This window comes from Pristis pectinata, chromosome 4 (assembly GCF_009764475.1).
Source record: "Pristis pectinata isolate sPriPec2 chromosome 4, sPriPec2.1.pri, whole genome shotgun sequence".
Classification (NCBI taxonomy): domain Eukaryota; kingdom Metazoa; phylum Chordata; class Chondrichthyes; order Rhinopristiformes; family Pristidae; genus Pristis; species Pristis pectinata.
Window position 1 is genome coordinate 74,693,808 of NC_067408.1, and position 21,129 is coordinate 74,714,936.

At 38.7% G+C, this 21,129-nt stretch overlaps 1 protein-coding gene across 2 annotated transcripts in view; it reads left to right on the forward strand.

Annotated features, from left to right (window-relative positions):
* b4galt4 (UDP-Gal:betaGlcNAc beta 1,4- galactosyltransferase, polypeptide 4) overlaps positions 1-21,129 on the forward strand; it is a 36,964-nt gene extending 15,835 nt beyond the window's left edge. Inside the window, exons 2-7 of one of the 2 annotated variants that reach the window (XM_052013913.1) lie at positions 68-487; positions 1,510-1,742; positions 2,638-2,825; positions 10,973-11,095; positions 12,351-12,455; positions 12,690-21,129. In XM_052013913.1, the coding sequence (XP_051869873.1) occupies positions 217-487; positions 1,510-1,742; positions 2,638-2,825; positions 10,973-11,095; positions 12,351-12,455; positions 12,690-12,843 (1,074 nt within the window). In that variant the 5' untranslated portion in view covers positions 68-216 and the 3' untranslated portion in view covers positions 12,844-21,129. The remainder of the gene's footprint in view (positions 1-67; positions 488-1,509; positions 1,743-2,637; positions 2,826-10,972; positions 11,096-12,350; positions 12,456-12,689) is intronic. The other variant, XM_052013914.1, reaches the window with a different exon arrangement.

Sequence of the window (21,129 nt, forward strand, 5' to 3'; positions counted from 1 at the left end):
GTTTGAAATTTATTTTTCTGTGAATAAAATGTGTTATCTCAGTTGATTACATTTTTTTGTCTTGCAGGTTCAATGACTAGCAGTACAAAGTATGGCCTAGACAGAACAAAATGCAGATGGAGAGAATTATAAAGATTCCACAATATTCCTCTGTCACAAGTTGGTGCTTCATCCGTCTGTGATCCATTACCTCTATTGATCTTTTGTCTTGGTGCAATGGCTTGCAAGCTAGCAACTCAAAGTTTTCTTCAAAAATTAAAACTTCTGTTAATTATTGTTTGTCTTGGATCCATTGTGACTTGGATGGGAACCAGTAATGTACAGGAGCTAGTAAAGGAAATTCGCCAGCAACCTGTGATGCTTAGATTTTGGAAGATGGCAAAGCAGCTTGAAGAACAGACAACATCGAAGTGTCCACCTTGCCCACCAAAATCATCTCCAACTCCAGCACATATGCCATTGTGCCCATTTCTAACACCATATCTACGTAAGTGTAGGGAAATTTTTAATCAAGAGAAGGGAGGAGGAACTTGCAAGTTTTTGGGAATGATTTTGGTTTGGAAGTATACAAGTTTATAAAGTTCACTCATTTATGGGGAAGACTTATGAAATATTTAATATCAATCAGTGCAGGCTGAAATGGAGAAGTTGTCATTGTGAAATTCATTTTTCCTTGAGGTAAGGCTGAAGTATGGTATTCATTTAACCTGAAATGGTTCCTATTGAACACATTTGATTGGCATCATTGAAATAGGAGAAATGATTTGCATTACCCACACCGTGGGGCTCAAAGTGCTTTGCAGCCAATGCAAGTCCTTTTTGAGTTGTTTTTATAATGTAGGAAACCCTGCAGCCAGTTTGTGGGTATGTGAAATATCTCTATAACATTTGAAAATACTAGGTCATCATGCCAGCTATTGCTATTTGAGAAGTAAACTGTTTCAGTGATTTTTTTTTGCTATTTGGGGTATAAGTATTGGCTAGAACACTGGATCTGAACTCTGCTCTTTTCTTCAATAAAGTTAAACTTTTGTACACTGCCTTTGTGTGCTTTAGATGGCTTTGGGGCTTTATCGTTTTCACCTAAAAGTTTGCACCTGCGTGTCAGCCAATATTTTTGTTGTTGTACCTCCTAGGGTTCAAACAATTCACTGGTATCTGAGACCTGCAATTTTCAAGAACAAGGTAAACAGGTTTTTATTGGATCAAAAGTGAGTAATTAGAGTTGAGCTGTAGATCAGCCAAAGAAGTGGACTGCATGGTTCACTTATGCTTCTATGGAAATTCCTGTTGAATATGATCATGAAAATCTTGCAGATCTCAGTTAGTGAGGAGGCAAAATATAGCAAATGTTTTGTAACTGAGATTTAAGAAACTATTTGTTAATTAAAGACAATCTGTGGCACTTGTGCAATTTGTATGTCAAAAGTGAGAATGATCATTGTAGTTGAGAGATTGTTATTAACAAGGGATAAGCTAAATAATTTCTTATCCTACCAAATCTTTCAGATGGTGCAAAAAAGTTAAAATTTGATGCACAACTCACCTTGGCACAAGTTCAGGAGAACAATCCAAAAGTACAGAAAGGGATGTATGCACCTCAAGAGTGCCATCCGCTTCAACGTGTTGCTGTACTGATTCCGTATAGAAATCGGGAAAGACATCTACTATATTTACTTGAGCATCTGCATCCACTTCTACAGCGGCAGCTTCTGGATTATGGGATATATGTTATTAATCAGGTACTTAATAATTAAAGAGTACTGAAAAGGCAGGAAGGACTTTAACTCTCTTAAATTTATGCATCAATTTAACCTTCAAATTATAATTACATAATTTGATCTTGATGGAGGCTAATTTTATTAAGTTTGGTCATAAATTAATTTCTAAATAGTTTTTCTTGATGATGTGTATATCCATATAATTTCTTAATTGAGGAATGCTTTTCACTTTCTCCTGTATGTTTGTTGACTTGCGTTTTTGAAAATGGCTTGAAACTGCTCCTTTATTTTTTGTCCTTTATTTTCAGTACCTACAGTTCTGCTTATCATTTGTTTTTACCTTTCAGTCTTCCTTTGCTTTTCTCCATCCTCTTTAATTTTAAATTTGCATTCCCTTATTTTTTTCACATACAATTGGTATCTTCATATCTATGGTTCATGCTATCTTTTAATTACAAACCACTCTCACCAACCTCTTCTTCTGCTTTTCAAGTGTCATCTGATAACATATCTATAGATCTTGGCATAGTGCCTTGAATTTTTAAACCAGTTCCAAAAATATTATTTACCTGGATGATTATAACATAAATTGACTGAAGATGTTAATGAGTGTTTCACAGCCTGATTAATGTAAAATTAATGCACAATTAATGTAAAGATGCGGCTATATAAGTAAAATTATTCCACAGTGATTCATACTGTAAAAACTCACCTTTATAATAAAAGAAATCCATATCTTAAATCTTACAAAATACATTTTTTTTAAACAAAGTTTGACATTGGTTCAATTTTCATAGTTTGTAAGAAGCATGCTAGATGCTCACTTGGTAGGAATATGGGAAGCTATTACACGTCTTAGTTTTTCCCAAGGGACCCTGAATGGATGGTGCATGTTGACTGCCTTGTATTTCATCAGGCTGGTAATGGTAGGTTTAATCGAGCCAAGCTATTGAATGTGGGTTTCCTGGAAGCAATGAAGGAGCGCAAGTGGGACTGCTTCATTTTCCATGATGTTGATCTTATCCCAGAGAACGACTTCAATCTGTACCTCTGTGATAATGTGCCAAAGCACCTTGTTGTGGGCCGGAATGCTACTGGATACAAGTAGGTGGAATTACTGATTTTTTCACTTTTACACCAGATGATGGTTGAATGTGAATCTAAATGAAAAATTGTACATGGTATAAAAATTCCAACTAGCTTCATACTGATTTGGTGAAACTCATATAGGCCAAGACTAGTTTTGCAAGGTGGCATTAAGGTTATGTGCTTTTTTTAATATTTTAAGCAAGATTATGAAGTTTGCTTCAGAGAAGCAGGCCCTTTGACCCACTGAGTCCACACTGACCATCAACAGTAATCTTAATCCCTTTTTTATTATTCTCACCTACTCGCCCAGACTCGCGCTTTGTGTGTGGGTAAGTGGTGCAGTGACTAAGTAACCTACCAGCCTACAAGTCTTTGGAAGGTGGGAGGAAAGCAAACACTCAGACCAAACCCTACATGGTCACAGGAGAGCATGCCAACTCCACACAGACAGCACGCAAAGTCAGAATTGAACCCAGGCCTCTGGCACTGTGAGAGAGTGGCTCTACCAGCTTGTGCTGGCTTACTAGTTTAAAAAAAAATTAGGTGACTGCAACCAAATGTTGCCCATGATCTGAAATGTTAGAGGACCCAAACAATTACAAACCAGTGAAAAACAGAAAATTTTTAGATCTGAAATTTCCTTAGACCCACTTTCATATTCCTCCTGCGTCTCTCTTCCCCTACATAAAGTGATTTTGGGAGCTTGTCAGAGCAGAAAATTTAATTAATATATCTTGCATGTCAGCAGAGCATACTTCAAGCTCATTCCTGTCATCAACTGCCAAAGGAACAGTCCAACTTGTTCCTTTTCTCTCTTCTCCACATTCTTTACCTTTTCCTCTCTACCTGTATTGTTCTTGTCTCCATTCGTTCCTTTGCATTGGCTCATACACTAACATTTGTGTCTGTTAGATGGTCAAACAGAGGGATCTTCAAATGGAGAGAATTCCACCACAAGTCCGCAGTTGCAATTATTGGAACAGGGCTTGAAGCATCTCCCCAGCTCTGAGGATGGCATAATGTACAGTACAGGGGTTTGATCATGAAAAGATGAGCACTGGTTTCACATGAGGACATATAATGCTCTACTGACCCTGCCAAGGAGTTTCAGCATCATGACTAGGAGTGTGGAGGAGTCAACTTCCAGCCTGTGAAGTGTTTATCATTTGGCTGCACCATGCTCTCCAGGCAGTCATGGGACATTTGCCCTTCACAGTTGAGAGAATGCAGAATCTGAAGGGTTCTGATGTGAGTAGTAGCCAATACGTCTGTTGCTTAGTCCTCCAGAGGTGCACCTTGCAAAGCATGGGACTCTGGTGTGGTGTGAAGACTGCTTAGAGAAACACGCCATGCTGAGGTGCTTACAAAAGGAGTCTGAGATTGTTACGGACTCAGTGAATGTCCCTTTTAGATAGAGTGTGTGTGTGGGGTGTGCTTATGTCAATAGAAGATAAAGGACGTAATGACGTTGTTGAAGTCAGAAGAAGAAGAAAGGGGGGAGAGAGAGAGAGAGAAGGGAGAGAGACACCAGTCTGCTAGTTTTCTCTATTGATGGATGAGAAACTATAACTGTGTCTGCCACTGAAATCCACATATGGAAGTTGGAAGTAATCCGGTGGAGTTCACTTTGTTGCTGACCTGTAGAAGGAAACAGGTATTTGTGTGTGGACGACCACGATTCGGATGCTTTTCGGGGTGAGGAAGTCACTACCGAATAAACACTTAGGTGTCGCTTGGGTTCCATCGTGGAACATTTACTCTCTATGTTTCTCTACGTCTACGTCTTATCTTCAGACAACGGTGGTTGTTGAAGAAGCCCTTGCTCATGTTTCACGTTATGGCTTGCGGAACTGAACTTTAAGAACCATTCCTGAACTTGGAGTTTGGGACTTTGTCACACACACACGAAGAGTTTAGTTTTGGGGTTAACGTTCAAGGTTTAACATTTTTGAATTCTAACATACTAACATTTTTACTTTTATTTTACGTATGGTCATAAGTAGTGATTAATAAAATAGTTTTTTAACACTGAATCATGCTCAGTGTGTTTGTTTTGTTGCTGGTTCGTGACAAGATCTTTATGAACGTGTTGAATAGGTTGACCACTTTGGGGTTGGGTGTTGAGAAATAAATTCACAGTATTTGATTTTAATTTAATCATAAGGTACTTTGGCCTACAGTTAAATTTGATCTCACATGATTGCGTTTCATGTTACACAATTGTGCAATTTTGATTTAAAAAAGACATGCATCACTCAAACGTCTAAACTTTGCCATACAAAATGCATTCAGTGGCAAAGAGAGGAACTGCAGTCCCCTGGAGTTGCCCTGTCAATTTTCCTTAAAATGTAGCTAATGCCAGCCACCACTGCAAAATGCATATGCTGTCGTGCTGACTCTAGGTTGTTGTGGGAATTGGCATGATGCTGAGGCCCAGATAAATCCATTGGTTGGGTGGGGAAGAAGATTGGGGTGAATACTAACCTCTGTAGCAGGTCAATAAAGGCAGGGTGAGTCTGGTCTGGTGGGCATTAGGTGGTACCAGTCTTAGAAAATCATGGCATGCTGAGGCACTGGACTTGAGAGGAAAAAATACAACTAATAGTTTGTATAACTTGTGCGCTGAATATATCCTTCAACAAGCAATTCACTTTGAAGAGATGCTAATTGTTCATCTGCTACTGCTCTTCTAATTGTTTCACCAAGCCCAAGAAAATGGCAGTAATGACACCTTCAACGATGGCAAAGTTCCTGCAGGCTAGCTGACTATAGCTCGTCCTCCCTGTACAATGTATAAGAAAGCTATTTCAGCCCACTGAGTCTATGCCTACTCTTGGAGCAATCCCATTATCCACTAATTTTCCCTGTAATCTGTTCTCCTTGCCTTTTATCCATAGCCTTCAGTATCTCTTGCAAGTTCTATTGCACCAGATTCACTTTAGGATTTGCCATCATGTGGGTTCCTACCATTTAAAGTGAATAATGCATTGAAATGTTGATGTCACAACCAGTAGCTTTTGGGTTCAGCAGTCCCTCAGGATTGAGGATGATGTTGTACATTGTGAAGTGGTTAATGAACCCAACATCGAAGCCACAGTGATGGAGCAGGTGATGGGCTAGTTGAGCATGTAATTTGTGGGATGGCCCACTCCTTCTGCCAGGCTTCTGTTCTCAATACCAAGAGGTTTTGAGCACATCCTTGAACCTTTACCCATGTATGGCTGGTCTCTGTTGGGCATGTGAACAATGTGATCTGCCATCTGTTGAAGAGGGTAGTTAGGGAGAACACTATCAAAGAAATGTAAAAACTATGAAATGCAGAGCTGGAGTAATTGCTCAGCAGGTCAGGCCAAGCTGGTGGAGAGAGAGAGAAACTGAGCCAATGTAACAGATGGATGACTGACAGCTAAACTCATTTCACAGCTTCTATGCTTCTCCCTCCCTCAACTTTATCACATAATCCCTTTATACTATCTAATCCTACCTGGCCTTCTCTGCAATTTAGAACAAATTTATTTTCTCTCTTTCCCTGACAAAGGATCTTTGGCCTGAAGTGTTAATTCTGTTTCTCTCTCCACAGTTTCTGCTTGATTGAGTGTTCCCAGCATTTTGTTTTTATTTCAGATTTCCAGCATCTGTGGATTTTATTTTCATTTATATGAGAAGTAATGTTATTTACGCCCTCTGCGAACATTCGTAGGGATTATCCTTTTCACACAAACGGATGGTAATTCATACAGTTCTGAGTTCTTAGGAAATAGAAGCAGGAGTTGGCTGATATTGTAAAACACTGTTACTTCCCTGCACTGACCCTATCTCCCTTGATTCGCTTGGTGTCAAGGAATCTTTAAACCTATATCTTGAAAGTACTCATTCACCGAGTCTCCATAGCTCTCTTGGTAGTGAATTCTAAAGATTCGCCACCCTCTGGGTGAAGAAGTGTCCTTTTATCTTTTGTGACCGTCAGCTGGTTCTGGATATCCAGTCAAGGGAAACATCAGCTCTGAATCTACACGGTCACGCCTCTTAAGAATTTTGACATTTTGGTGTCAAGTCTCCATCTTCTAAAATCCAAATTATGGACCTAAACTGCCTAATCTCTCCTTGTGACAGATCTGTCATCCCAAGAATTAATCTGGTGAATCTTCATTGCATTCTCTTTGCCTCCAAGTGTACCCATCCTTGTGTTGGGAGTCCAGATTTGTACCCACTATTCCAAACATGAGCTATGTATAATTGCAGCAAGATGCCTGTATAAACGTGCTCAAATCCTTTTCCAATAAAGGACAGTGCCATTTACCTTTCTTAATTGTTTGCTTTAGGTTGTAAACAGCTGGGGCCCCAGCACTGATCCCTGTGGCAATGCTCTGGTAATGGCTTCCCAACCTAAAAATAACCTGTTTATTCGTTCCCTTTATTTTCTGTCCATTAACCAATTCACAGTCTACGCCAATAAACAAGTTGCTTGGTGGGGGGCTTAGCAGGTTGAGCAGAAACTGGGGAGGAAAGGAAGTACCTACGTTTCGGGTTGAAACCCTACATCAGGACAGTCTGTGCCATTGTATTACTCTTAGTGATATGTGTTCTAATTATGTTTTATAGTCTCTTATCTAAGGCCTCACATCCAAGTAAAACCACAAAATTCCAGCAGGTATATTGTTTCCTTTTCATGTAGCCTGTTTGACTCAGTCTAGTCTTAATATTATTTTCCAATTGCTCATTACCATTTCCTTTATAATAGATTCCCTAATTTTCCCTACAGATGTCAGGCTAACTGGACACTAGTTCTGTGTTTTCTCTCTCCTCCCCTCAAATAGTGGGGTTATATTTGCTACCTTCTAAATTGGGGAATTGGTCCTAGAACCTATATAATTTTGGAGGATAATAATCAGTGCCTCCACTATCTGTATGCTCCCTCCTACAAAACCCTTGGATGTAGCACATCTGGGAACTTATTGCCATTCAATCCCATTAATTTCTCCACATTTTTTTAAGAAATGGTGTTTATTTGTTGATAAATTCAGTGCAGTCTTGAGAGAAACTGTCATCAGAATAAAGCCAGTTCAGTAAGTTACGAGGTTTCATATAGGGATGTAGATAAAAATATCAGCTTTGACTTTGTTGGTAACAGTCTGAGTCAAGAAAGGAATTGAGTACAATAAAATAAGCTAGCATTTGAGTGCAGTGTTGATGCTAAATCAAGATTCTGTCTGTCCCATTTGGTGGAAGTGAATGTAAATAATGCCTTGTCATAATTCCAAAGACAAGGAGTGCTATCCCTGGTATTCTGGTTAATATTTATCAAATGTATATTTATTTTTAAATAATTCTTAAGAAGAGCTTCATTATATGTTGTGCACTTTGAGAAGTAGCAGTATTCAGCAGGATATGTTTGCCATCAGATCCAGGCGTAGGTGGGATCGTTAAAGTGCATTGGAAGCTTGTTACTACAGGACCTGCTTTAGAGTTCAGAACAACGGTACGGTAGTGTAGCGGTTAATGCGATGCTATTACAGCGCCAGCGATCGGGGTTGATTCCCATCGCTGTCTGTAAGGAGTTTGTACGTTCTCCCGTGTCTGTGTGGGTTTCCTCCGGGTGCTCCGGTTTCCTCCCACATTGCAAAGACGTACGGGTAGGTTAATTTGGGTTTAAAATGGGCGGCGCGGACTCATTGGGCTGGAAGGGTCTGTTACCACGCTGTAAATAAAATTTACCACGCTGTAAAGCTAAAGAGGAACTCCATGTGCCCTACTTTCCAGGATGTTGTTGAATTTAGTTACTCGCCTTAACTTCTGTTTTGTGTGTTTCTTCAATGCAGAGAATTGCTTGGCCAACTATTTTGCAATGGTTGCCTCATTTTCCATCAATGGGGGTCATAAACTTCATTATTAGCTTGCTACAATTTTTATGTCCAGTTTTCAGGGATTAGCCAACAAATTTAGTCAGTGAAAAATAATATTTCCCCAAAGTGATATTGTGGTACTGATAACTTTTATATGATTTGAAGTGCTCTTTGAAAATACTCTCAACCCAATTACAGTATAAGCATCTTGTTGTGATAAAATCTAATTTGATCTGTCTTCCTGCTATCACCGTTGTACTTCCCATAGTTTATCCTTAAGTTATTAACTTAGTGACAAAATTGTGGTTGATTTTCTTTTGTGGTTAATGGCTCCCTGGTAATTGAATCACAAGTACTTTATTATTTTACAGTCTTCCAATTTCTTTGGGAAAGCTTTAATGTTTTCTTTTATTGATCTCTAAGGAACAAGGATATTATTGTAATGCATCAGCCAATAACTTTAAACAGTAGCTAACCTTATGCGTTTTAAAACAGAAAATAATCTCTTTTATAGCCAGTCAGGTGCATATTACAGTGGCATGCAAAAGTTTGGGCACCCCGGCCAAAATTTCTGTTACTGTGAATAGTTAAGTGAGTAGAAGATGAACTGATCTCCAAAAGTCATAAAGTTAAAGATGAAACATCTTTTCAACATTTTAAGCAAGATTAGTGTATTATTTTTGCTTTGTACAATTTTAGAGTGAAAAAAGGAAAGGAGCACCATGCAAAAGTTTGGACATCCCAAGAGATGTGAGCTCTCAGGTAACTTTTACCAAGGTGTTAGGGCTATGGCTTGTTCACAGTCATCATTAGGAAAGTACAGGTGATGCAAATTTCAAAGCTTTATAAGTACCCTGACTCCTCAAACCTTGTCCCAACAATCAGCAGCCATGGGCTCCTCTAAACAGCTGCCTAGCATTCTGAAAATTAAAATAAATGATGCCCACACAGCAGGTGAAGTCTATAAGAAGATACCAAGCGTTTTCAGGTAGCCGTTTCCTCAGTTCGTAATGTAATTAAGAAATGGCAATTAACAGGAACAGTGGAGGTCAAGTTGAGGTCTGGAAGACCAAGAAAACTTTCCGAGAGAACTGCTCGTAGGATTGCTAGATAAGCAAATCAAAATCCCTGCTTGACTGCAAAAGACCTTCAGGAAGATTTAGCAGACTCTGGAGTGGTGGTGCACTGTTCTACTGTGCAGCGACACCTGCACAAATATGACCTTCATGGAAGAGTCATCAGAAGAAAACCTTTCCTGCGTCCTCACCACAAAATCCAGTGTCAGAAGTTTGCAAAGGGACATCTGAACAAGCCTGATGCATTTTGGAAACAAGTCCTGTGGACTGATGAAGTTAAAATAGAACTTTTTGGCCACAATGAGCAAAGGTATGTTTGGAGAAAAAAGGATGCAGAATTTCATGAAAGAACACCTCTCCAACTGTTAAGCACGGGGGTGGATCGGTCATGCTTTGGCCTTGTGTTGCAACCAGTAGCATGGGGAACATTTCACTGGTAGAGGAAAGAATGAATTCAATTAAATACCAGCAAATTCTGGAAGCAAACATCACACTGTTCTGTAAAAACAAAAAAAAGCTGAAGGTGAAAAGAGGATGGCTTCTACAACAGGATAACGATCCTAAACACACCTCAAAATCCACAATGGACTAACCGTTATTGGGGCTGGGGTGGAGAGGATGATGACCTTCGGATAAGAGGCACAAGCTGAAGGTTTTGCCATGGCCCTCACAGTCCCCCGACCTAAACATCATTGAAAATCTGGATAGACCTCAAAAGAGCAGTACGTGCAAGACGGCCCAAGAATCTCTCAGAACTAGAAACCTTTTGCAAGGAAGAATGGGTGAAAATCCCCCAAACAAGAATTGAAAGACTCTTGGCTGGTTACAGAAAGTGTTTACAAGCTGTGATACTTACCAAAGGGGGTGTTACTAAGTACTGACCATGCAGGTGCCCAAACTTTTGCTTTGGGCCCTTTTCCTTTTTTGTTATTTTGAAACTGTAAAAGGTGGAAATAAAAAAGTAATCTTGCTTAAAATATTAGGGAAATGTGTCATCTTTAACTTTCTGCCTTTTGGAAATCAGGTCATCTTTTACTCGCTTAGCTATTCACAGTAACAGAACTTTTGACCGGGGTGCCCAAACTTTTGCATGCCACTGTATTTCAATACCCATCCTGGAAATTTCTCTCATTTCAAGTCCAGTTCTACTGACTGAATTTTAGAAAAAAAAGAGACAAATTAGGATTTACAAATGCTTTTTTTATTTCCTCCCACCCCACCCCCATAATCCCCAAATAACAAGGAATCGCTACGCTGGTTATTTTGGTGGAGTAACAGCTTTGACTAGGGAGCAGTTCACGCAAGTCAATGGGTTTTCAAACCGTTATTGGGGCTGGGGTGGAGAGGATGATGACCTTCGGATAAGGTAGGGTGATGTCTCTACAGACTTGGAAACAGAACAGCTATCTGGATAATTGTTTACATCAGATCATTGTTCATTTTGATTGTTTTGCTAACTTGTTTGTGTGTGTATATATACAAAGCCAAAATCAAATTCCTAGATAGCTTATGTAACTGCTGTCTACTTAAATCATTAAAGAATGATTTATCCTATGTAACATTGATCAATCTTTGCCCCAGATCAATAATTGCATTTGTTAATATTTTCTTTATCATTGCAGAACATTAAGTTGTTTGTCAAACTGAGCCTTGTTGACTGTGAATTACCGTATGCATTTGAGTGTGTGAACTGATCAACAAAATTATAATTTGTGATTCCCAATGTTGTAGATAATGAAAATTATTTGGAATTATAAGAGCTACAGCAATGCAAATAGAAAGAGGCAGTAAAATTAATTGTAAGAAGTGGGTGCAATTGCAATGTTTACAAAATATTTGATCAGGTACATGGATAGAAAAGGTTTAGAGGGATAAATGGGATTAGTTCAAATAGACATCTTGGTTGGCATAGATGAGTTGGGCCAAAGGGCCTGTTTCAGAGCAAAATGACTCTGACTTCCTGCTTTCCCTGACGGTTATCTACAAGGCACAAGTCAGGGACATGACTGAATATTCTTCACTTGTCTGGATGAATGTGCCACCAGTGAAGCTTAAGCTCTTTGTAACCCAGAACAAAGTAACCTCCTTGAGTGGCATCCAATCCATCACCCATAAGCAGCTAAAATTTGGCATTCTTTAGCTGCAGTGTGCATTGTTTCCAAAATGCAATGCAGCAACTTACCAGACAGCTTTGACAGCAAGTTTAAGAAATACCATTACCTGTAGGTTTCTTTTCAAGCTATTTTCCCATTGCTATTGAGTTGAAGCTTGGGCATGCCTTTCCCTTAAATGTCTGCCTTTGATTTTGCTTCATGTGTGGGGAGGGCTGGTCCCAAAGACACAAACCCTTTCTCGCTGGGTTCCTTGCAGACAGAATTTGACCAGTGATGATGTGGATATCTTTGGGCTGTATTGGAGTGTAAAACCACAGAAATGTGAGGAGAGACAAAATATGTGTGGAATTTGATAGCTACTATTTTAAATGGTTAATGTGTACCACAGTGTCAGATTTTAACTGAGGGAAGTAAAACATTAGGAAATAACAACAACTTCTGTTCCTCAAATGTCATTTAATTTGTCATGCTTGTGTGCTTTGTAATAATAATTAATTTTTTTCATAGAGTTCAGCTGCAAAAAATGAAAATTGTGAGGCCCCCCAGTGAAATTGCCAGATACACAATGACTTTCCACAAAAGAGACAAAGGAAATGAAGTCAATAATGATAGGTGGGTTGGAATGTAAATTTAATTCACTGGGAGCTGCTTATCCCCATTCTCGTTTGTATATTTGATTTTGTTTTGCAAAAGTGTATTTGTTATCTTGGATCTAGGTTGTATATTGACCATTATGGCACCATGTTACTAACCAGACCAAGTTAATTTATGTTCGAGGCTTAATTTAATTTTAAATATATTTATTCTGTGGATCATAAGCTGTACTACTTCTGATCACTTTCGCAGGATGAAGCTTCTGAGGGAAGTCTCTCAAAACTGGAAGAAAGATGGTTTGAACTCCTGCTCCTACAATGTGCTATTACAAGATCATAAGCCTTTATACATTAACATCACAGTGGACATAGGTGATCCCCATCACAATCCAGGAGTTGCTGCCTAAGTGGAGTGCACTTACTTTCATTAATGGCTTTTAGATTGCTGACTATTCTTCAGCCATTGTACTGATTCTTCTTTTGAGATAAGTGATCAGATCTTTGGGTTGCTGAACTTGCAATAACTTCTCTGTAAGGGACATTTTGTATGTTGCTAGAGAATCTTCATGGATGAACTATGTGCAATAAGTCTTGACTTTTTTTGAGACTGGAAGAAGTGAATCTTTTGGTTAATATTACAGTTGGGCAAGCAAGGTAAATAGAAATTGCTCAAGCACTATATTCCTTCACATTTAATCTGAGTGTTGTACAATTCTAGGTTGAAATCTTCAAATCTCTACCTAATGGCAGGGTGGAGAACCTTCATAAAGACTGGTTCTTCAAAATGGTCACTCATCAATACCTTCTCAATTAGGGATAGGCAATAAATGTGACATCAATAGCCCAATGATGAATAATCCCCTTTTTGTTTTTTTGGCATTTGTACAGAGATTTTGGATGTGATTGTGGGTCTAATATTTCCTTTTCAGAGGACTGATCAGCTCTTTGCTGAACCATTAGTAATTTTCATTATGGAAACTACTATTAACTGCTGGTAACTGGAGAAACGCATGAACAACTAGGTCCCTGGATTTAAATTCCTTTACAGGGTTTGAGGAAGTACTTCCCATTCTGTAATCATTGGGGAAATTTTTGCTGAGATTTATCTGTAAAATGTAAAAAAAAACTGAAAAACCAATTGGAGTTGAAAGGGGTCAAAACCCCTCTCCATATAATTACCATTACAGGTTTGTGATTAAAGTTTACAAAGAAAATCACAAGGCCAGCTATCTGCGGGTGAAGTCTACAACAGGTCTTTCACCACTACTTTCTTTATATTTTCTTTGAGTAATTTGTGATAATAATATTTCCATTATGCAACCATAATATAGCTAACTGATACTTAGATCAATGAATCACATGCAACTCGCCTTTTTCAAGAACTGGCTTGAAATTAAAGTATGATGGGGGGGAAGAAGTCTGAATTTCTTTAGTCATCTTGTAAAACTGTATTGCTCTTGCACGACATAGCATAAAGGTCATGAAAATTTAATTTTTATTAATTTGTAAGGATGAGTATTTTTAGGGCTAGCATATATTGCCTTGTCTATTTGCTATTGAGAAGATGGTGGTAGGCTATCTTGAAATGCTGCAGTCCTGGGGAAGCTGATCCACGATTCTTTTATTCTGGGATTTGGACCCACTGATGATGAAGGGGGCATGAATATATTTCCCATTCACGATTGTAGGCAACTGTTAAAATTTCTTTGCTCCATTAAACAGTCCCTGCTGATTTACATTTTGACTGCAAAAATATGTTTTAATATGGATCTCTCCACCATTCTTCCACCAAAGTTATGTCAACAAGTTGACCAAAGTAGAAATTTTTAGACTTGTGTAGATAGCTAAGTGAAAATTAGAAAGGCTAGTTAAATAATTTATTCCAAAAACACCTTTAAAAGAATTAATTTGCCATTGTAATCATTGCATAAAATTTACAATAATCCTTAAATTGGCCTGTTGTATATGTACATGATCTTCCAATGGTGAATCCACCCATTATCTGTTGTGCAGTTTTAAATTCTGGGATATTGCTAATTTCTTAATGAGAGACTAAGATGAGAACTGGAGGTAACATTTGTTGATATTTTAACAAGGTTATGAATTTGAGAATTAGAAGAAAAGTCAATGTGTCAAACATTGGTCTTTTTATCTCAATCTGGATGTGAATTGAATCTAGACCTGTAGGGAATCATATTATGCTCTATCCATTGGCTTGCTATGAACATTGAATAGACTTGTAGCAGAAATATGATTGTAACTGGTATTCTCAATTATTGTGGGAAATGGGGAGAAAATGGGAATATTGATGCACTGTTCTGGAGTTGGGTCTATAATGCATTATGTTTTTTTTCTGCATTTAATTACACTATGTCAAAGCTAGACATCCAGAGCTAGTTTCATTTGTTATTCATCTTGCAACACAACCTTCTCTCTTGATGAGCAAAATGTGGTGCACAAAAATATAATTCCTTCTCCTGTGGTACTATCTTTGGAGTATAGTCAAAAATTGCGTTCTTTGAATTTTGGGTAATTTTTTCCCTTTCTCCCCCCCCCCCCCCACCCCACCTCTCCTTCCGATCCACCTCTGGTCATCCCATTTTTGTCCCCTTTCCCACACACACACACCCTCCAGTCTCCCATCATCCATTTTTGTCCCCATCCCTCTCCTGGTTCCATCCCCCCACTACCCACACATTTTACCCACTGGATCTCCCCTCCCCTCCCTCCCCTTCCCCCCCCCCCCCAATCTGGTTCTGTTTGCTTACCTCTTGCCTAATTGGCCCCATTATCTTCCTTACTTATCAGATTACAACACCGGTGGTTACCTTGTGTATCTTTCTTGACACCCTCCAAGACAGCCTTTTTCCCCAACCCCCCAGCCTTTATCTGCCTTATTTTTGTCTGCCTCCACCTATCATCCACCTACTTCCTGTCTCCCAACTCCACCCCTCCCCTACCTGGCACTATCTGCCCAACATCCTTCACCCATTGCCAGTCTACCAATTACCACTGGTCCCTGTCTCACCATTCTCCCTCTTCACGCTTGATACTGATGCAGGGTTTCAATCCAAAACATCAACAATTCCTCCCACCCCCACCACCACCAATAGATGCTGGTCATCCTGCTGAGTTCCCCCAGCATGTTGTATGTTGCTCTAGAAATCTATGTGGTTGTGTGGCTTATTCAGAGTGTAGAAATTGGCATGTTTTGCAGACGTTCAGTGCCTGAGCACCTTCATTTGGAACTGGTACAAGGACTTGTTAATTGAGTCCACTGGCATCTTGATTATGCCCTCGTGCTTCCGAGGAGGAATGCAGCTTGTGTGATGGGCTTTGATGTTGTAGCCAATTGGGCAACCTAACTTTTGGATCATAACTAGGTGAAGGCTTGGGACTACTTTTGGTCTATTCACTGGCCTGCTTCAGGTGCAGATAATTTTTTAACCCTTTATTTCCATTGGGTAGCTTATATGTTGCAATGGGGATGGAGGAGGATAGTGAAAAACTGCTTTTAAGGTATGAGTAGATTAATATGTGGTGCAGTATCCACATCATATTGCAGTCATCTCTACAGTTGAAAAAAGTTAATGTAAATTGTAATAAGGATTTTAGAAAATTAAAACAGAATTATTTCTACAAATCAATTTATAGACTGCTAATATTGAGAGATTCTCCAGTTCAGACTTCGGTAAAAAGGAAAGTTTGGTTGATTGAATAAAGGGCTATTCATTTGCTGCTAGTTTTCTGGCTGAATATTGCAATTGACCCAAAAGCCAAAAATGCAGCAAGGGACTGATCTTTTCAATTAGTTTCCTTTTGATTTGATTAAACTGCTGAGTTTTATCAGCATTTTCTGTTTAACTTTGCTTTAATTTGATTTTTGTATTTGCCTGTAGACACATTGAGGCCCAGAAAATGCCACAATTGTTAAATGTAAGCGATTTGCTACAGCATATTGTATAGCTCAGCCAGCAGGCAAAAAGGAAGTGAGTTTTTGGTGTAGCGATTGTATTGCATGTGACTCAAATGGATCCTTGTAATGCCTTGGAAGTTTTATAAGCAAAATGTTGATGCACAAACGAAACTTTATTCTGAGCCACTCCTTTTGGTACCTTGCTATTTGTATTTATTACTACGAAGAGCCCATGTTTGCTTAGTGATCTTTATTCCTGACCATCATTCTGAAAGTCGTATAAAGAATTGGGTCTAAACCTGTTTCAGAGGTGTGACTGTGAGCTGATTAATGGTTATTGATGACGTGGCCCCCAAGACAAAAACAGTGTGGATATAATCAGGAGATAGAAGAGACTGCAGATGCTGGAATCTGAAGCAAAAAGCAAAATGCTGGAGGAACTCAGCGCATCAAGTAGCATCTGTGAGGCAAAGGAATACTTGATATTTCGAAATGTGGACTATCCCTTTGCCTCCATGGATGCAATCAGATGAGAGGAGAATTGATGTAACAAATTGTGAAATGACTGAGTCAGCAGTGGAATCACTGCTACGAGGTAACAAACTCTGGGATGTGGAAACTAAACTATTGGTGCACATGTGGAAGATAGGAAAAGGAAACTTCTAGGTCCTTGAAACTTGCATAACGGAATTAATTTTCCCTTGTCACTGCACGTGATTTATGTTAATTCCAGTGAACAGCCACAAACAGCTAAAGTGATTCCAGTTAACAGCCACTAACCAAGAAACTGGTTAATTCCCACAATGGGTTAAAAATATCTTCAGTGCAGTTGAATTGTGAACTATTGGTGTTTTCACTTGCTGTGAAAAATAATTTTGAAGTTATGCAAGGCATTGGGATTAACTTTTATTTGTGCCAGCCAACCTTAATACTAATTTTTTGATTGGTTGCCAGCCATTTTTTCCTTGAATATACAAAGATAAATTATTTCCCTTTTTTGATTAGGAAGGAACATATCTTCATGCACATGTTACACAAGTTATCAGTAAAATTATATTTTATAATGATCAGTTGGGGGTAATTACAAATCTTCATGTCTTCCAAAGTGATTGCATTTTATAATGTTCACTGGAGAAGCTACAGCAAAATCTGTTTTCTAATTACGGGAAGGGTTGATTTAATTTACAGCAGAACTGTTATAACTGACTAGATTGAAATCACTGACATAATTCTGATTTATTGAGTCTTCATTGTACAACTGACTGAAGTGCACAATTTAGGCAAGTATATTAATATCTTTATATTTAAACTTTTTTTTTAAGAGTATTGTTTTGTTTTCCATTTGCAGTTTATATTTCCTCTAAACTGAAGAAATCGTCTTTCCAGATTTCTCTGTTCTATATGGAATCATTTTCTTCATTTCTCTAAATAAAGTTTTTTTTAGATATATAAAAATTTCCCACCATACAATTGTTCAACATCAAAGAGTTTTAAACTATGGTTGAAGGATACATTTTGTATTTCTATAGAATAGCTTTTTTTAAATGATATTTGTCCATCTGAAATAAACTTGCACTGAAAAAATGTTTTAATGTGAAAGCTCTGTAATATTGCTGCAATGAATTTGAGTCTTGCTAATTTGCACTCAATAATCTCACTGAACCGAAGTCTGCTGGAGGAGATTTGTGTTGATCAATGGAAATAATATTAATTTTCACACAATGATGTCACTGAATCAGCCTATTGGAAGAGATCAGTGTGGATCTATGGAAATGAGCATTCAAGGACCAAGTATCTGAATCAGATTTGTTATCACTGACTTAGATGACGTGAAATCTGTTGTAGAGTGCAAAGACATAAAATTACTATAAATTACAAAAATAAATAGTGCAAAAAGAAAAGGAATAACGAGGTAGTGTTCATTGACTGTTCAGAAATCTGATGTCAGAGAGGAAGAAGTTGTTTCTGAGTAATTAATTGTGGGTCTTCAGGCTCCTGTACCACCTCCCTAATGGTAGTAATGAGAAGAGGGCATGACCTGGATGGTGAGGGTTCTTCATAATGGATGCTGCCACCTTGAGGCAGCGCTTCTTGAAGATGTCTTGGGTAGTGGGGAGGGTTGTGCCTGTGATGGAGCTGGCTGCGTTTACATCCCTCTGCAGCCTCTTGTGATCCTGTGCATTGTAGCCTCCATACTAGGCTGTAAGGCAACCAGTCAGAATGCTTTCCACTGTACGTCCATAGAAATTTGTAAGAATCTTTTGGTGACATACTAAATTTCCTCAAACTCTTAACGAAGTAGAGCTGCTGGTGTACCTTCTTTGTGTATAATATATTCAAGCAATAAAACACACAAAAGGTTAAGAGTGGAGTAAATGGTGAATAACTTTGTAGTGGAGAATTCTAATTGAAAAATTCTGGAACATGGCAACAGTAAAAAGGAGGTATTAGCTTGCTAGCAGACTTAAAGCTTGGTAAATCCCTAGCAGCTTTGTATCCTAGGCTGCTTTGGGGAAGCAAGGAAAGACAGGCTGGGGGCCCTGACATGATTTCAAAATCTTCGTTGGCTATAGATGAGGTTCCAGAAGACTTGAGGACAACAAGAAGGGCAGCCAGGATTAGCCAGGTAATTACAGGGAAGTAATTCTAATGTCAGTGGTAAGACGGTTATTGGTCAAAAATTCTGTGAGATTTGACACGAATTTTAATGATGAGGGATTTATTGATGATAATACGTTTTGTACAGTGATAGGAAGTGGTTTGATTCTCTTGGTGGAGAAGGTCATTGTCTGGCCTGAGAGCACTTGCCACTTATCAGCCCATATCTAAGAGGGTTATATGGGTCCCTCTGCATGCAGTTATGGACTAATTCATTATTTGACAGGTTGCAAATGGGGTCAAATACTGTGTGATCTTCCCTGAACATCCCCACTTTACTGGAAGGAAAATCATTGATAAACACCCAAAGTTGGTTGACCCTAGGGAACTGTCTTGATATCTTGGGTTTGAGATGATTAGCCCCTAAACAACCAAAACCTTTGCTTTGTTATCATGACTGCTGTGCTCCAAAAATCAAGATTTAACTGTGATAATAAATATTATTTTATGTTAAACTCTTCCACTATACATATTTCCTTCAGCCAATGGATTGTTTGTTTTGTGGCTCACAGACCTTGAGTAACTTGTACTCCTTGTATTCCCATCAACTCCCCCAGATTTTACTACTCACCCCACACTGATTAACCTTACAGCCTGAATGTCTTTGGGGGAGGGGTGGCATTTTGGCACAGGCTACAGCATGGAAAAAGATACTGAAAATGTTAAACTTGTTCTGCTGTTTTGCTTTATTTTACCTTTGAGTGCATTCTCTATTTGTGGAGGCAAATACTTTATTGTAAGATTTTTTTTAATACTGCAGTTCTCAAAATACCAGATTTTATTCAAATCAGTTCTGTTAATCCAAAGTGGTGCTGATTGAAAGACTCGTGGCACTGTAGGTTATAGATTGACGTAATAAATGCAGAATGGCAGCTTCCATGGTCATAAGAATCTGCGTGCTATAGGAATGGAAATTTGTATTCATCAATGTCATAGCCTTAATGAAAGGAGTCGGAATGGTCTAACTCAGATCCTCATGGGAAGCCAGTAGCTATTTCCTGGAATTTTCCTTGGTGGTGGGAAGAGAGTAATTTTTTACTTGTGATGGTGTATGCAGTGGCTCAAAGCAGACTGTCTGGCAGATGTTCCCTGAACTATTGTGAAATGTAATTCTCACTGTCGGAGGGGAGTGATCCAAAGCCACAGAGACTAGTCTTCCTTAATCCACCTCATGACCATGCAGTTCCACATGACCCTCCTCTTGGGGAAACCCTTCTTAAGGAAATTCTCTGAGCAATGAACAGGATATTTTAAGATCAATGAACAGTGGTAGCAAAAAATGAACTAATTTTTAAAAAGTCTCTCTTGATTTTAGCAGCCAAGAAGTTTTTTTTGCTGTTGTCATGAAATAATGATTCTGTTTATGATTTGTGTGTAGAGATGCACTGTGTAAATGGTGCATTAGAAGCAAATCAATATGAGAGTGAAGGTCTGCTTTACAAAGCTTCTGTACTAAAGCAGCAGCAGTCTCTTACTGTCCCAGTGCTGCCTGGAGGGCTATGTGATGGTGAGCCAGAGAGAAGAAAGCATTCTCCATAGTTCCCAATGTTTGCAATCCCTGGATGAACCCCCCACCCCCAGTTTCCAAACAACTGTTGGTCATGATTTGGCTATTTCCATTTAGTTCTCCCCAGACTCCCCAAGCAGGCTTGAAGCTCATGTCAGTTCCTAGTTCCTTGACTGCCTCTACATTATAGCGACCAAACCGTTTAAGGTTTTAAAGACTCATCTTTTGATTACTTATCATCCAATTTTTATACCTTTTTTACTCTGCCTTGCCACAGTCCATGTATACTCTGTATGAATTTACAGGTTAAACTTAAAAACATCCGAATAAAATAACAAGAACACCTGTACTAAACTGAAATTGGCATTTCTGGTTAGGGGAATGGATGCATATCTCCCCTCAGCTTAATGTGAATTATTACTGGAACATGTTCATTGTTCTGTAAATGAGTTTGTTTGTTCTGCAGCTGTGGTTACATGGAGTCATTGTAATTGGAGGGGTGATTTGGCAGCTGTTGAAACTGAATGTCAGTCAAGAAGATTTATTGATTAGGCAAATTCCAATCCGAATGTTGTAAGAAGATACATTCAATAAATATTGCAATAAGTGTTT